General features: G+C 37.6%; 1 protein-coding gene across 1 annotated transcript in view; it reads left to right on the forward strand.

Moving 5' to 3' along the window:
* FAM169A (family with sequence similarity 169 member A) overlaps window positions 1-15,437 on the forward strand; it is a 52,168-nt gene that overhangs the window by 18,599 nt on the left and 18,132 nt on the right. Inside the window, 5 exon segments of the mRNA XM_006167790.1 lie at window positions 1,218-1,397; window positions 8,817-8,945; window positions 9,465-9,577; window positions 14,201-14,240; window positions 14,777-14,927. Coding sequence (XP_006167852.1) covers window positions 1,218-1,397; window positions 8,817-8,945; window positions 9,465-9,577; window positions 14,201-14,240; window positions 14,777-14,927 — 613 coding nt within the window.

Consider the following 15,437-nt stretch of genomic DNA (forward strand, 5'->3'; position numbering starts at 1 on the left):
CCACGGTGGAAAAATCATAAAAAAAAAAAAAAAAAAAAGACAAAGAAGTATAGCTCTATAATAAGAAAAGGCATCTTTATTAATATTTCAAAAATTATTTTTAATTGCCAGAAAGTCTATGAGCTCACCAGAGAGGGAGAAAGAAAAAGCACCCCTTGTTTGAGTGTGGTCATGCCATAGTCCCCTTTCTCCATTTATCCATCTCATCAAGATTTGGGTCACACACACACACACACACACACACACACACACACATGCCTGCAATGTTTTTCTAACCAATAGGACCAGGATTTGGACAGTGTTTGGCCACGTGGGATCTGGCTCCTGCACACTGAGATTAACCACTGCACTATAGGAGTGACACAGGAGAGGCATATTAAAACACTATAAATTATTTCTCCTGTTTAACCTCAAAGATAGAAAACATTTAGAATTATATCTACAGCAAAAATGTTTGCTGACTTGGCCATTTCTAAGATGAATGTCTCCCATTCATTCTAATTCATAGTTCTTAAAAATTTGGAGAACTTGGGGCCAGCAGGTGGTAGGTGGTGTGGTAGTTGAAGTGTTGGACTCTCATCCGACATGGCTGAGTACAGTTTGAGTCCTGGACACAGTGGCTTGCTTTCTCCACCCCCCCCTCTGATCATATTAAAATAATAATAATGGATAAAATTAAATAAATAATTATTAAAAAATTGAAGAGCAAATTCACTTCTTTACCGTCATCAAGTAGATAAAAATGAGACAGTACCTGTGACAGAGAAAAGGGGCAGGATGAGTGTTCAGGTGCTAAAGTTGATTAATTAATTTAATATGCTTTATATATTATGAACCATACAGTCATAAAATGCTGTTTGAATTTGAACTTTTGATAGTTGACAGATTTTAATGTATAAGTCTCCTAGACAGTGATAATATGCATAGCTAAGTATATATTTCAGATAATGGTAATGGATTACTATCCATTACCTGTATTGGATGATACTGTTAGCAAACAAAATATATTGCTCCACTTATTATCACAGACATACATTATGATGTAGTAGCAGCTAGAAAACACTTCATACTATGGAGTTTATACACAAGCATTCTTTTTGATGTGGGGCAAAAAACATCTTTGTAAAGACTGGTAACTTATGTTCACTAGATATATGTATTTATCTATCATATATAAATATGATAATGTGCTGAATTTCTGTTTTTTGTTATTGCAGGAAGCATGTGTACCTCATTTCTTACCCAAAGTTACCAACTGCCAGTTCTTGATACAATGTTTGTAAGAAAGAAATACCGGGGCAGAGATTTTGGGCTTAATATGCTGGAGGATTTCGTTGATTCCTTTACAGAAGATGCTCTTGGCTTGCGGTATCCACTGTCTTCTCTAATGTGCACAGGTAAATGGGCTAAACTAAAATGTGTAGTAAGCTTGTCTCAGCGTCACTTCTGACTAGTTTCTCCAGATTATTTTAAATGTGTCTCTAAATTGAGTATCCCCTATCCAAACTACTTGAGACAGAAATGTTTCAAATTTTGGATTTCTTTTTGGATTTTGTAATAATTGCATATATTCATAATGAGATCTTGGTGATGAGATGAAAGTCTAAACACACAATACTTGTTTCATATTCACCTTAGACACATAGCCTGAAGGTAATTTTATACAATATTTTTTAATAATTTTGTGCATGAAACCCTTTGTGGGTGTACACGGAAAAGACATATCAAAGTTGAAGGGGGGTGGGAGGGTCATTTTTTCCCTTCGGGATACTGAATAAACTGTGTGTAGAGTGTTGTGTACCTGTGCTTTGGCTATGATCTGTCATGTGAACTCAGGTATGGAACTTTCTACATGTACTCTAAAGTTTCAGATTTGGAACATGTCAGATTTTGGATTATGGATGCTCAACCGTGTTAAATAAGGCTCTCTAGGAGTTTGTAAAAGGTGCCCTTATCTCATTTATATGGCTTTGGATGTATGTGTGACTTAAAGAATGTTAGATATAATTCACATATCGTAAATCCTCCCATTAAAATGTTAAAAACATTTTTAAAACATCATCAAAAAACACAATTAAGTGGGATTTTTTAAGAATATTCACAATTGTGCAACTGTAACCACTAATTCTAGAACATTCACATCACTCCAGAAGAACCTCTGAAACCAGTTAGCAGTCATTCTCTGTTCTCTCCTTCCTGCATTCTCTGGCAACCACTAATCTATTTTCTGTCTCTATAGATTTACCCATTTTGGACATACTCATAAATGGAATCATATAGTATGTGACTTCCTGTGTCTGGCTTTTTTCACTTAGCATGTTTTCCAGGTTCACCCATGTTATAGCATGAATTAGTACTTCTTTTCTTTTTACAGCTATTCCATTTATGAATATGCCAGATTTTGTTCCAAAGCAATTGTACCATTTTACATTTCTATGAGCAATATATGAGGATAGCAATTTCTCCACATCTTTACAAATATTTGTTATTTTCTGTATATCTTGTGATACAAAAAATTGAAATACATGCAGTTTTTTTCATAATACATATTTTACGTTAACTTTTCCTTTTCACAGTAACTTGAGGCCGGCTTGGACAGCATAGTAAAACCCTAACATTGAGCTGGTCATGGCAGTGAATGGTTGTAGTCCCAACTGGGAGGCCAGGGCCGGAGAATTACAACATGGCAAGACCCTGTCTTTAAAAAAAAAAAAAGTTTTTTTTTTTTGTACATACTTGCTGAGATATAGGCTGGTTTGGTATTTTTGTTTGTTTGTTTGTTTTTTGGGGTTTTTTTTTGTGGGTTTTTTTTTTGCATAGTATGCTAGAAATGGATATACCCTAACTATTGATGGACATTGTTTCTGGTTAACTGTTACTTGTGTGCTCACTTTCAGAAGATTCTATGGCCCCTGTTCAGGGATGTCATGTAAATTTGTAAAGCATTCTATATTTTGTAATGTTAGTCTGTGTTACTGATTTCTAGGAACTCATCTTAAGGATGTTAGTGTTTTGTCATGTGTCACAAATGAAATACATTTTTCCCATTTATTTTACTGTGCTGCTTTTATGTACGTATGTATTTAAGTTCTTGCTATAGGGTGCATGTGCTTGTAAGAAAAAACAGTAGACAGACAGAGAGGAAGTGAGAAATTACCCACTGTGGGGGATGGCCATGCCACAGTCCCTTCTCCATTTTCCTCTTGGATTTTGGACAGGCACACAGATGCATCCAGTTCATTTTTCAGGCTGTTGGGTCCAGAACTCAAACCATGCAGTCAGTCATATGGGATCCAGCTACCTTAACCACCATACCTCTGACTGGCTTGATATTTTATTTTTTTCATTGTATAGAAGTTATATATTGAAATATAGTCAGGTTATATTTTTTAAAATTGTTATTTGGGGCCAGCAGGTTGTGTGGAGGTTAAAGCAGCTGGATCTCACTTGGCTGAATCCATGGTTGGAGCCCTGGACCTGGCAACTTGAAAAACATACCAGTTAGGTGTGTATGCATGCCCCGTATCTCAAGGAGAGAATAGAGAAGGGATTGCAGTGTTGCATCTCCTCTTAGTGGGGGGTGTGTATGATTTCTCACTTTCTTTCTCATTGGAGAGCTCACATGCTCTATAACAAAAAATTAACAAAAAAATTATTATTTTTATTAGGATAAGCTAGTGTTAAAAGGAAAAGTTAATGAAAAAAAAAACTGCATGCATTTAAAATGTTTTTGCACCATAATAAACTCATAATTTAATTCACTTTTCCTCCATTTTTACCTTCCCATCGCAATTTTGGGCATGTATATACACATGCCTGGCATATTTTATAAGCTGCCCAGACCAGAATTCAAACCATGGTTATCCATGTAGTATCCGGTTTCCAAAGCATAGTGCTTAACCACAGCACTAAGGGGCTGGCCCTATTTAGTGTGTTTTTAAACTTTATATAAATACTATCAATTTGTACACATACTGACTTTTTGTTTGAAAGAGATTTGCCATAGTACATGTGTGCTTGTTGGAGAGATAGAGACAGAGAGACAGAATGCAGGAAATCACCCCCCAGCGGGGGACGGCCATGCTGTAATCTCTTCTCCATTCTCTTGGGATCTTGGGCACGCACACATGCACATGTTCCCAGTGTGAGTTTCAAGCCGCTGGGTCCAAACCATAACTGACTAAGTGGGAGTCCAGCAACGTAAACGTTATGCCATCTGGTGGTCCCCACATACTGACTTTTAAAAGTAATTTAAAAATTTATGATAGGATGTGAGCATGAGAGACCAAAGAGAGGAAAGAGAGAAAGAAGTAACCCCCAACAGGGTCCAGTAACGCCATAGTCCCCCTTCCCGCATCTCCAGCCTTTCAAGGTCTTGGTCGTGTGCATGCACACATGGCATGTTTCAGATCAACAGAGCCTGGGATCTGAATCGTGGTTGGCCACACTGCTTACAGCACAGCAGTCCAGCAGGCCACACAATGTGCGATAGAGGCTGGATCCTTTTTTTATTGAATTTTTTTTTTTTTTAGATTTACCAATGTGGATGTAAGCTGTAGTTCATTTCTTTTAATTGCTATGTTGTATTTTATTGCATGCATATTGTTATAATATATTTGTTTTTAAGAAAATAATTTTTAGAGTTTTTTTGCTGTAGGGGATGTGTGCTCACCAGAAAGAGAGAGACAGAGAGATAGAAAGCGAGAAATCACCCCCTGGGGAGATGGCCACGCTGCAATCCCTTCTCTTCCATTCTCCTCTTGGGATCTTGGGCACGCACGCACATGCGCCCGGTGTGAGTTTAAGCCACCGGGTCTGGGACTCGAACCGTGATCGGCTACATGGGAGTTCAGCGACATAGCCATTACGCTAACTGCTGGTCTCATAATATAGTCTTATAAATCCCCCTACTGATGGACGGTTAGGTTGTGCCCCCCTTCAACTTTAGTTTAAAAACAGTCTTGTAAAGAACATTTTTGATATCTTCTTGTATTTATAGCTGAGGGAATCTACAAGAAGTTCATATAGAGGGACCAGCAGATGGTTATGTCCCTGGGTTCCCACATAGTCGACTGCAGTTTGAGTCCCAGACCTGGTGGCTTAAAACTTATGCTTGGTGCTAGTGCATGCATACATGCCCAAAAATGCCAAGAGGAGAATAGAAGAGAAAGAGCTAAGGCATGACTGTCCCCCATCCCCCCAGGGGGGGTTATTTCTAGCTTTTTGTCTCTGTCTCTCCGGGGAATGCATGTGTCCTGTAGGAAAAATCTCTCTCTTAAAAAAATAAAGTTCATGGAGAATGTATGAGAAAAATATGCATGGATTTTAGATGTTTGTTGTACCAAAATAAACTCATATTTTAATTTCATTTTTCTGCAACTGTTTTGAAGTCTTCTCATAGGATGTATTGGGTATATCTAGAAGTAGAATCAGATCATATGTCTCTTCACCTTTATTAGCTGTTGCAGAATTGTTCTCCGGCCAGCAGAGTATGGGAGTTTCCATTTCCCTTGTTCTTCCTGATGCTTGTTATTACCCCAGGGTATGAAAAGGATATCTTGTTTTATCTGCTATGTCCTGGACAGCTACTGAGGTTTTATCGTTTTTGTTATGAACTATTCACATCTCATTCTGGTTATAGCTTCTCTCAATTTTCCGTTGGGATAATTTAATCTTTTGAATCCAATTTAAATTTTTTTATATTCTCTGATTTATAAATTCTTTGTTTTATTCTAAATAATTCTTCACCTGGGTCTTTATGGTACTGTTTTCATATGGAACAGTAAGGTCCAATACAGTGGCCACAGATTTACATAGAAGTTGAAGTTAAATAAAATGGCAAGTTCAGCTTCTCAGTTGCCACCTGGGGCTTGTGACTACTGTGTTGGACAGCGCTGATAAGCACATTCCCGTTATCCCAGAAAGTTCTGTTACAGGGTTCCTGATAATGAAAGCTTTTACATCTTAACAATCAGGTCTATATTCATTTTTTATTATCAACTCTGATTTTTGTGTCTCTTCTAAGAAATCTGTTGGAACTCTAGTGACCTAGAAGTATACCACTGTTTTCATTTAATTATTTTGCTTTTCACGTTAGATCTTAGAATCCATATAGAGTTTATTTTTTTGAGGGATGTTGATGTGAGATCTGACTTTATTTTTTTCTTTTAAGTACAAGTCTTGAATTCAGCACCATTAAAACAAGTTTATCCATCCTCTGCTGAAATATGATGTCTCTTGTGTCGTTTGCCGAGTTTTAATGTTCTGTGTAGTTCTTTCCTGGTGGATGTTTTGTTCTGTTTCCCCCATTCCCTGATAATTTTTCTTCTCCTTTTCACCTACCCCTCAGTCTGTTAATGTAGGCTTGGTGGTTTTAATTGCTGTGGCTTATATGAGTCTTGTATCTGCTTGGACAAGTCCTTATTCTTATTTTTCTTCTTTAATAGACCTGAATGTTTTCTTAACCCTTTATTCTTTGGTTTTGAAATTGGGGTCACGTTGTGTCAGGTTTCATTAACAGTACACTCTCTTGGGGTTTTATTTGAAATTTACAGATTAATTTGGTAAGAACTGGTGTTTTTATGCTGTAATGTTTGATATTTTCTTTAATCAGTTCTTTTATGTCCCTCAGTAATATTTAATAATCTTCTCTTTAAAGGCAAAGCCCTTTTTTATTAGAATTTTTATTGCTTGGTCATGTTAGTGTTTTATTTGGGATTTTTATTTGTAAATGAGGCTGCTCCATACCTATTCTTGAGCTGCCTTGGTGGTGGTTTGGTTTCAAGGTTACACTAGCCCCATTGAATCAGTCGGGCAGCTTACTTTCCATCTTCTTTCTATTGTCCAAAAAGAGTTCATATTTGAGATTTCTAGAAAATTCTAAATGTGTTTTCCAGCTTGTAAGCAATACTTTGAAAAGTATCCAGGAGACCATGAACTCCTTTGGGAAGTTGAAGGTGTTGGACACTGGTACCAGCGAATACCAGTCACCAGAGCATTGCAGAGAGCAGACCTGGTGGCTTAAAACTTATGCTTGGTGCTAGTGCATGCATACATGCCCAAAAATGCCAAGAGGAGAATAGAAGAGAAAGAGCTAAGGCATGACTGTCCCCCATCCCCCCAGGGGGGGTTATTTCTAGCTTTTTGTCTCTGTCTCTCCGGGGAATGCATGTGTCCTGTAGGAAAAATCTCTCTCTTAAAAAAATAAAGTTCATGGAGAATGTATGAGAAAAATATGCATGGATTTTAGATGTTTGTTGTACCAAAATAAACTCATATTTTAATTTCATTTTTCTGCAACTGTTTTGAAGTCTTCTCATAGGATGTATTGGGTATATCTAGAAGTAGAATCAGATCATATGTCTCTTCACCTTTATTAGCTGTTGCAGAATTGTTCTCCGGCCAGCAGAGTATGGGAGTTTCCATTTCCCTTGTTCTTCCTGATGCTTGTTATTACCCCAGGGTATGAAAAGGATATCTTGTTTTATCTGCTATGTCCTGGACAGCTACTGAGGTTTTATCGTTTTTGTTATGAACTATTCACATCTCATTCTGGTTATAGCTTCTCTCAATTTTCCGTTGGGATAATTTAATCTTTTGAATCCAATTTAAATTTTTTTATATTCTCTGATTTATAAATTCTTTGTTTTATTCTAAATAATTCTTCACCTGGGTCTTTATGGTACTGTTTTCATATGGAACAGTAAGGTCCAATACAGTGGCCACAGATTTACATAGAAGTTGAAGTTAAATAAAATGGCAAGTTCAGCTTCTCAGTTGCCACCTGGGGCTTGTGACTACTGTGTTGGACAGCGCTGATAAGCACATTCCCGTTATCCCAGAAAGTTCTGTTACAGGGTTCCTGATAATGAAAGCTTTTACATCTTAACAATCAGGTCTATATTCATTTTTTATTATCAACTCTGATTTTTGTGTCTCTTCTAAGAAATCTGTTGGAACTCTAGTGACCTAGAAGTATACCACTGTTTTCATTTAATTATTTTGCTTTTCACGTTAGATCTTAGAATCCATATAGAGTTTATTTTTTTGAGGGATGTTGATGTGAGATCTGACTTTATTTTTTTCTTTTAAGTACAAGTCTTGAATTCAGCACCATTAAAACAAGTTTATCCATCCTCTGCTGAAATATGATGTCTCTTGTGTCGTTTGCCGAGTTTTAATGTTCTGTGTAGTTCTTTCCTGGTGGATGTTTTGTTCTGTTTCCCCCATTCCCTGATAATTTTTCTTCTCCTTTTCACCTACCCCTCAGTCTGTTAATGTAGGCTTGGTGGTTTTAATTGCTGTGGCTTATATGAGTCTTGTATCTGCTTGGACAAGTCCTTATTCTTATTTTTCTTCTTTAATAGACCTGAATGTTTTCTTAACCCTTTATTCTTTGGTTTTGAAATTGGGGTCACGTTGTGTCAGGTTTCATTAACAGTACACTCTCTTGGGGTTTTATTTGAAATTTACAGATTAATTTGGTAAGAACTGGTGTTTTTATGCTGTAATGTTTGATATTTTCTTTAATCAGTTCTTTTATGTCCCTCAGTAATATTTAATAATCTTCTCTTTAAAGGCAAAGCCCTTTTTTATTAGAATTTTTATTGCTTGGTCATGTTAGTGTTTTATTTGGGATTTTTATTTGTAAATGAGGCTGCTCCATACCTATTCTTGAGCTGCCTTGGTGGTGGTTTGGTTTCAAGGTTACACTAGCCCCATTGAATCAGTCGGGCAGCTTACTTTCCATCTTCTTTCTATTGTCCAAAAAGAGTTCATATTTGAGATTTCTAGAAAATTCTAAATGTGTTTTCCAGCTTGTAAGCAATACTTTGAAAAGTATCCAGGAGACCATGAACTCCTTTGGGAAGTTGAAGGTGTTGGACACTGGTACCAGCGAATACCAGTCACCAGAGCATTGCAGAGAGAAACACTTAAAATTCCAGGTAGGAATGCTTTTAGTTTGAACACAAGTCCAGTTTGAAAAGCAGAGCCTACTAATGATTGTTTTGCAGTTCAGGGCAGTGATATGTTACAATAGGATCTTTCTAGGAATAAACCCTCTTGTCTAAATTTTGAATTTTTTATTATGTATTGACTTTTGAGTCACGAATAAGGGGACTTAGAATGGTACAGCAAAATGTACCAGCCTAGTAGGGAAATGGTGGATAAGAATTAAATATAGATTACTGAAGCAGCATACCATAGACATCAAGAGATCAAAGATAGTCCCTAATCTCATGCCTCTGTCCTCCACTTCGCTGAATACTTAGATAACAATGTCAGACTTTTTATAAACGCAAAGTTTCATTATAAAATACAGAAAGAACGTCTCACACATGGAATTCCAATAGTCTTTGTCCATGCTGCTGCTCAGAGCTTCTGTGAAAATCAGTACAAACAGTGCTACAATTAAAACCAAATATTGAGTGGGTTACACTTTTTAAAATTCTTTTTACACACAGCAGTTTCTCAAAATGAAGCTAAAAGACCTGTGTCTGGAGAATATGGTGTCGCATCTGTTCCGGAATATGAAACAGGAAGTGAAGACAATCAGGCTAGCGAGATGCAGCTCACTGTAGGTACACTGTATGTTTACTGTAGGAAATAACCTTTCTGTATTTCTTTAAGGTAGATTCAGTGTGTCTTTAAGTTTTAGCTGTTATAATTCATTTAATTTTCATAATGTCTACTGTGTTAGTCTTCTTAGCATCTTCTGATAATTGTTGAGTAAGGTCTCAGTTGCCTTTGAAAACTTATTTTAATGTTAATGTTGTTATAAGAAAATTAAAGGTAATTTAGGATATACATAAAATAACATAGATTTTAAAAAAATCTGTAATCCCACTACTCAGCTATAGCCCCTGTTAAAAGTATATGTACTTGGGGGACTAGCAGTTGGCGTAATGGCTATATCACTGGACTCCCACATAGTCGACATGGTTCAAGTCCCAGACCTGGTGGCTTAAACTCACGCCGGGCGCACGTGCATGTGTGCCCAAGATCCTGAGAGGAGAATGGAGGAGAACAGATTGCGGCGTGGCCATCTCCCCTGGGGGGGTGATTTCTCTCTTTCTGTCTCTCTGTCTTGCTCTGTCTTTCTGGCGAGTGCACGTACCCTATAGCAAAAACCTCTCACTCCACTCAGACAACAACAAAAAAAGTGTATGTACTTGGGACCGGCAGGTGGCTTGGTAGTTGGGGCACTGGGCGCCCACATGACTGGCCACTGTTGGAGTCCTAGACCTGGCAGCCTGCTTTCTCAGTTTCCCTCTCTCTCACTCGCTCTGTCCCTCTCTGATCAAATCAAATCAAATCAAATCAAATAAATAAATAAATATTCTAAAAAAATGTATATGTACTTAAATATTATGAAACATGTATCTCCATGTTTTTTCCACTCTTTCATGCTCTGATTGCTTTTCTTCATTGGTGATAATATTATAAGCATTTTCCATGGTATTATTGTCTCAAAACCTGATGGTTAAGTAGCAGCACACTGTTCTACGTGAAAAACCATCATTTCTTTCCTTAACATAGTGAACTTAAGTTTTGCCAGAGAGAGACAGAGAGAAAGTGAGAAATTACTCCCTAAGGGTATGACCATGTTGTAATCCCTTCTCCTCCATTTTCCTCTCAGGATTTTGGGCACGCATGTACATGTGTCCAGTGTGGTTTTCAAGCCAGCAGGTCCAGAACTCCAGCCACACTGTTGTTCATCTGGGATCCAGCCATGTTAAGCTCCACTCTGCTGGCTGGCCAAAGTTTTTTACATTTTTAAGTGTCCCAGGAATGAACACATTTGCACATAAAACTTTATGCATATATAATTATTTCCCCACACATATAAATTTCTAGAAGTGGAATTAGTAGTAGATCAGAGATGGTGAAGTTACAAGTCTGTAATATGCTAGGTTTTCATAGAATGTAATGCGATTTGGAAATACTAAGTATTTTGAAAGTAGAGGACAGGTTCAATTACTAAACCCCATAGGATTTAGGAAGTCCTTTTCTAGAACTGATATATTGTCTCCTTGATATTACTTAAAACACAGGCCCGGTGATGCAGCTCTAAAAGTCTATATATGCAGAGTTTTGTGGTGATGGCATTTATTACAGTCTTTATATATATATATGTATATCAGAATGTATTTTTAGTGAGTGTTGAATATGTGTATGTAGAGGCACATGCATTTCAGAGACAAATGCTTTTGGAATTACTTGTGCTGCTTTTTTTTGTTGTCAGAGGGTATGTGCACTTAACCAGAGAGAGAGTGAGAGCGAGACAATAGGAGAAAGTACCCCCCATGGGTGATGGTCACACTGTAGTTTTTTCTCTATTTCTCCCTTCTTTTGGAATTTTGGACACATGCAGGCAAATGCACATACCCAGTGTGGCTCTCAAGCTACTGGATCTGGGACTCGAATCGTGCACCTGGCCAAGTGGGTTCTAGCTGCTTTAACCACCATACCACGATCTGGCACAGGCACATGTTTGTGCTTCTTGTTTCCCATCTTTTTTTTTTTTTTTTATTGCCAGAGAGAGAGAGAAAGCACTCCCTGTCCCTGCCCCCTACCCCAGGAGATATGGCCATGCCACAGTCCTTTTTCCTCCATTTGTCCATTCCATCAGGATTTGGACAGGTAAACACATACGGCTGATGTGTTTTCCATGCCTGTGGGGCTTGGATTTGAACCGCAGTCAGTCGTGTGGGATCTGGATATCTATGTGTGGGGCTTAACTGCCACTCTACAGGGCTGGTGCTATTTCCTGTCATAATTAGCATAACTGGTGACCATATTTGAATGAAAAAGTTTTTAATGTGTTTTTTAACATTTTAAGAAATAGTTATTCATTTAATTTTATCATTATTCTTCATTTTGACCAGAGAGAGCGGAAGCAAACTGGCTCCAGGACTCAAACTATGGTTGGCCATGTGAGAGTTCTGCCCCTTCACCACCATCACCTGTTGGTCCCAATTTTTAATGTTTGGAAGAATAAAATAGATAAAGCCCTATTATATCACAGTCCAAATTTCTCAGATACAGGCTAACTTAATATTGGCCAGATACCATAAAATCAAATAAAAGAGAAAAATCTGTTCTTCCCACAGATGTAATTTGGGTAATGATGTACCTTAGTAGTAAGCCAAATAATTTTAAATGTGTCCTTTTATTTTTCTTTCATAAAAAAGTTTTGCCATGAAACCAGTAGATAGCATAATGGTTATGTTGCTGGACTCCCACATAGTTAACTCCGGTTCGAGTCCCAGACCTGACACTTTAAAACTCTCACCAGGCATGTATGCATGCATGCCTTACCCACCCAAGATCCTGAGAGGAGAATAGAAGAGAAGGGATTGCAGCATGGCCATCCCACCGAGGGGTTGATTTCTTGCTTTCTGTCTCTCTGGGGACTGCACATGCCCTATAGCAAAAATCTCTCTTAAAAAAAAATAGTTTTGCCATACCATAATCCTCCTGCCTCAGCCTCTGGGACTGTAGGTGCATGCCACCATACATGGCTTGTTTTTTTGTTTGTTTTTGTTTGTTTGTTTTTTTAAGACAAGGTCTCTTTATGTTGCCCAAGCCAGCCTTGAGCTCACAGTCCCACTCCCTAAGCATCTTGAGTTGCTAGAATTATAGGCACATGCCATTATGACCAGCCTTTAGGCTGGACCAGGTTTGAACCTAGGCCACCTATATGATTTTAGTCTGTGGACCATAGAGTCCTAGCAGCAAGCACCTTCTCTGCTGGGGTTAACTGTGCCATTTCAATGAGAATGTAGTATAGAGGTATCACGTCACGAGGTTAGCAGAATAAATTAGATTTTCTTTTATTTTTGAAATTCGTATTCTTTTACTACTTTAATGTTTTTTGCTGTAGGGGACATGTGCTTGCCAGAGAGACAGAGACAGGGAGATAGAAAGTGAGAAATCATCACGAAGTGGGGATGGCCATGCTACATCCCCTCTTCCGCTCTCCTCTTGGGATTTGGACATGCACGCACACATACCCGGCGTGAGTTTTAAGCTGCTGGGTCCAGTACCCAAACCACAGTCAACTACATGCAAGTCCACAGACATCACAAACTGTCACTCCTTTGCTTAAAAAAAGAGTACTAATAAACCTTTATTTATTTATCTCTGCCTAGAATACAGATTGTCGACTCTTTAATACCAAATACCTTTTCCATATCAAATATGCCATTTTCTTTCATACCTCTGTGTTTTTCTGACATGTTATCCTCTAGAATGCCCTAACAGCCTTGTCACAGAATTCCCACCCACACTTTAAAAGTCATCCTGTGCTATATATGTCCAAATTCTTCTATAACAGTTGAGGCATGTATTATCCCGTAGTATATCTGTTTACTTCTCTGTTTTCTAACAGCGGACCACCTAGCTCTCCCATGTGTACAAGAACCCTATCTTTGTTTTGTGATTGGAAGCATCACTACTTCATCAGAGCGGGGGGGAGATTAGAGTAAGGCATACCAGTGGGAAGGCTATTGGAACAGTTCAGGTTAAAGAAACTAATAAAGGCCTGAACTAAAGTCATGGTAATGCAAGAATTGGAAAGTTTTGAGAGGTTCTTCAGTTGAAATTGTCAAGCTTTGTAATTGAAGGAGGGATAGGAAGAAACTATTACTGCCTCACAGTTTTCTGGCTAGAATGAGTCAGTTGTTACTACCATTAACTGAGATAGGGAATAATATTGGGGAATGATACAGCTCATTTTGGGATAAGTCAGATGTGAAATTGGATGGGATAGCCACTGGGAGATAGATACTTCTTTAGGAAAAGAGCTTTAGAATCAGGAAGAAAGGTGGGGGTTGTATGTCAGGATTATTTATAAGCAAATGGATATTCAAGTCCAAGGTAAAAGAGTAAAGGGAGGCTATGTGGACAGAGACGAAAAGGTGGCTAGGGCATGATACATAATACTAGGGCATGCCGTTGTATCCACTAGAACATACTGCATAACCTGTGTAAGTTCTTAGGCTCATAATAAACTAAGGGTTTATTAGTTTATTAATAAACTAACTAACCTTTTTATTTTTAAAGTAAATTTCTTTACAAAAATGCTATCTGAAAATGTTCTATTGATAGAAGTTTTTCTTTGAAGGTGGAAATAGAATATATTCATAGGGAATTAAAAATAGTCTAAAACTTTGATTTCATTCTATCTCTGTTTTAGATCGATTCCTTAAAAGATGCCTTTGCCAGTACTTCAGAAGGTAAGAAATTCAGCTGGTCTTAGTATTTAAGACACTTAAAATCAGGGTGTACATGTGTGTATGTGTGTTTATTGGTATGTGTGTGTGTGAGGGAGAGGGAGAGAGAGGGAGACCGAGAATAAGTAATGACTTGGCCTTATCCAGCTCTAAAATCCACCTCTGAGTTCTTGTACCACCACTGCCACCAATTTTGTTGTGTGAGCAGTTGTTCTCTCTTTTCCTTATTTCCTCACCTGTGAAATAAGGATGGTAGTATCTCTGTTGCTTATTTCTCAAGATTATCAAGAGAGAATATAAGCGAAAATGCAGACCACTTTGCAGAACTCAAGGTAATATCAAAATGTGAAGAATGAATATTGACACAACTATTTCATAATTTAGAAGAAGACACCGACTTTGTTTTCTTAGCCTGATGTCAGTAATAGAGGGGCAACCTTTGTGATGGTGGGGTGGGGGAATACTAGTTGTTGCATTTTAATAGGTAATCCATTGAGTACATAATCAGTTAAGTGCAGTTTTACTGTTTTTTTCCTCAGGTCATGACAAAACACCAGTTTCAACTCGTACTCGAAGTAGTAATTTAAAACGACCAAAGATTGGAAAGCGGTTTCAAGATTCTGAATTCAGTAGTTCTCAAGGTGAAGATGAAAAGACTCCCCAGACTTCACCTACAGCTTCAATAAACAAGTAAAGAATTATGTATTTTCATATCGTTATGTTGTTTAATCTTATTTTTTTCATATTATTTACTGTTTAAGGTAGAGGCTATTATTACATTGTGTAGCAAGTGACCTTGGTGTAAGAATTCTTCTATATTACTGTTTATGTCTCAGGGATAAGTGTTATCTTGACAGGGCCAAAAGGAGCAGTTGTAAGTAAGAATGGAAAAAATTCACTGTTTAATATGTCATGTTTGAAAATCCAAGAGAATAGTCTGGTAATTATATATTATCTCAAATGACTCATTATCACCAAGTTTAATTTTGATGCTATGGGTTTTAGTAATGCTGAGGTTTGTTCTGTTTTTTAAAACCCTCGATTTTACTTCATAATTGAGTCATTTTATTAAAGCTATTGGATATGATTTATAAATTAGCAGTAACCATAAATTGTACAGTCAATTCCTCCATGAAGTTAGTAGCCAACTGAATCAAGAGAATACTTGAGTCAAAACTTTATCTTCCATTGTCCTTCGAA

Source organism: Tupaia chinensis, unplaced genomic scaffold, assembly GCF_000334495.1.
Source record: "Tupaia chinensis unplaced genomic scaffold, TupChi_1.0 Scaffold145093_1, whole genome shotgun sequence".
Lineage (NCBI taxonomy): Eukaryota > Metazoa > Chordata > Mammalia > Scandentia > Tupaiidae > Tupaia > Tupaia belangeri.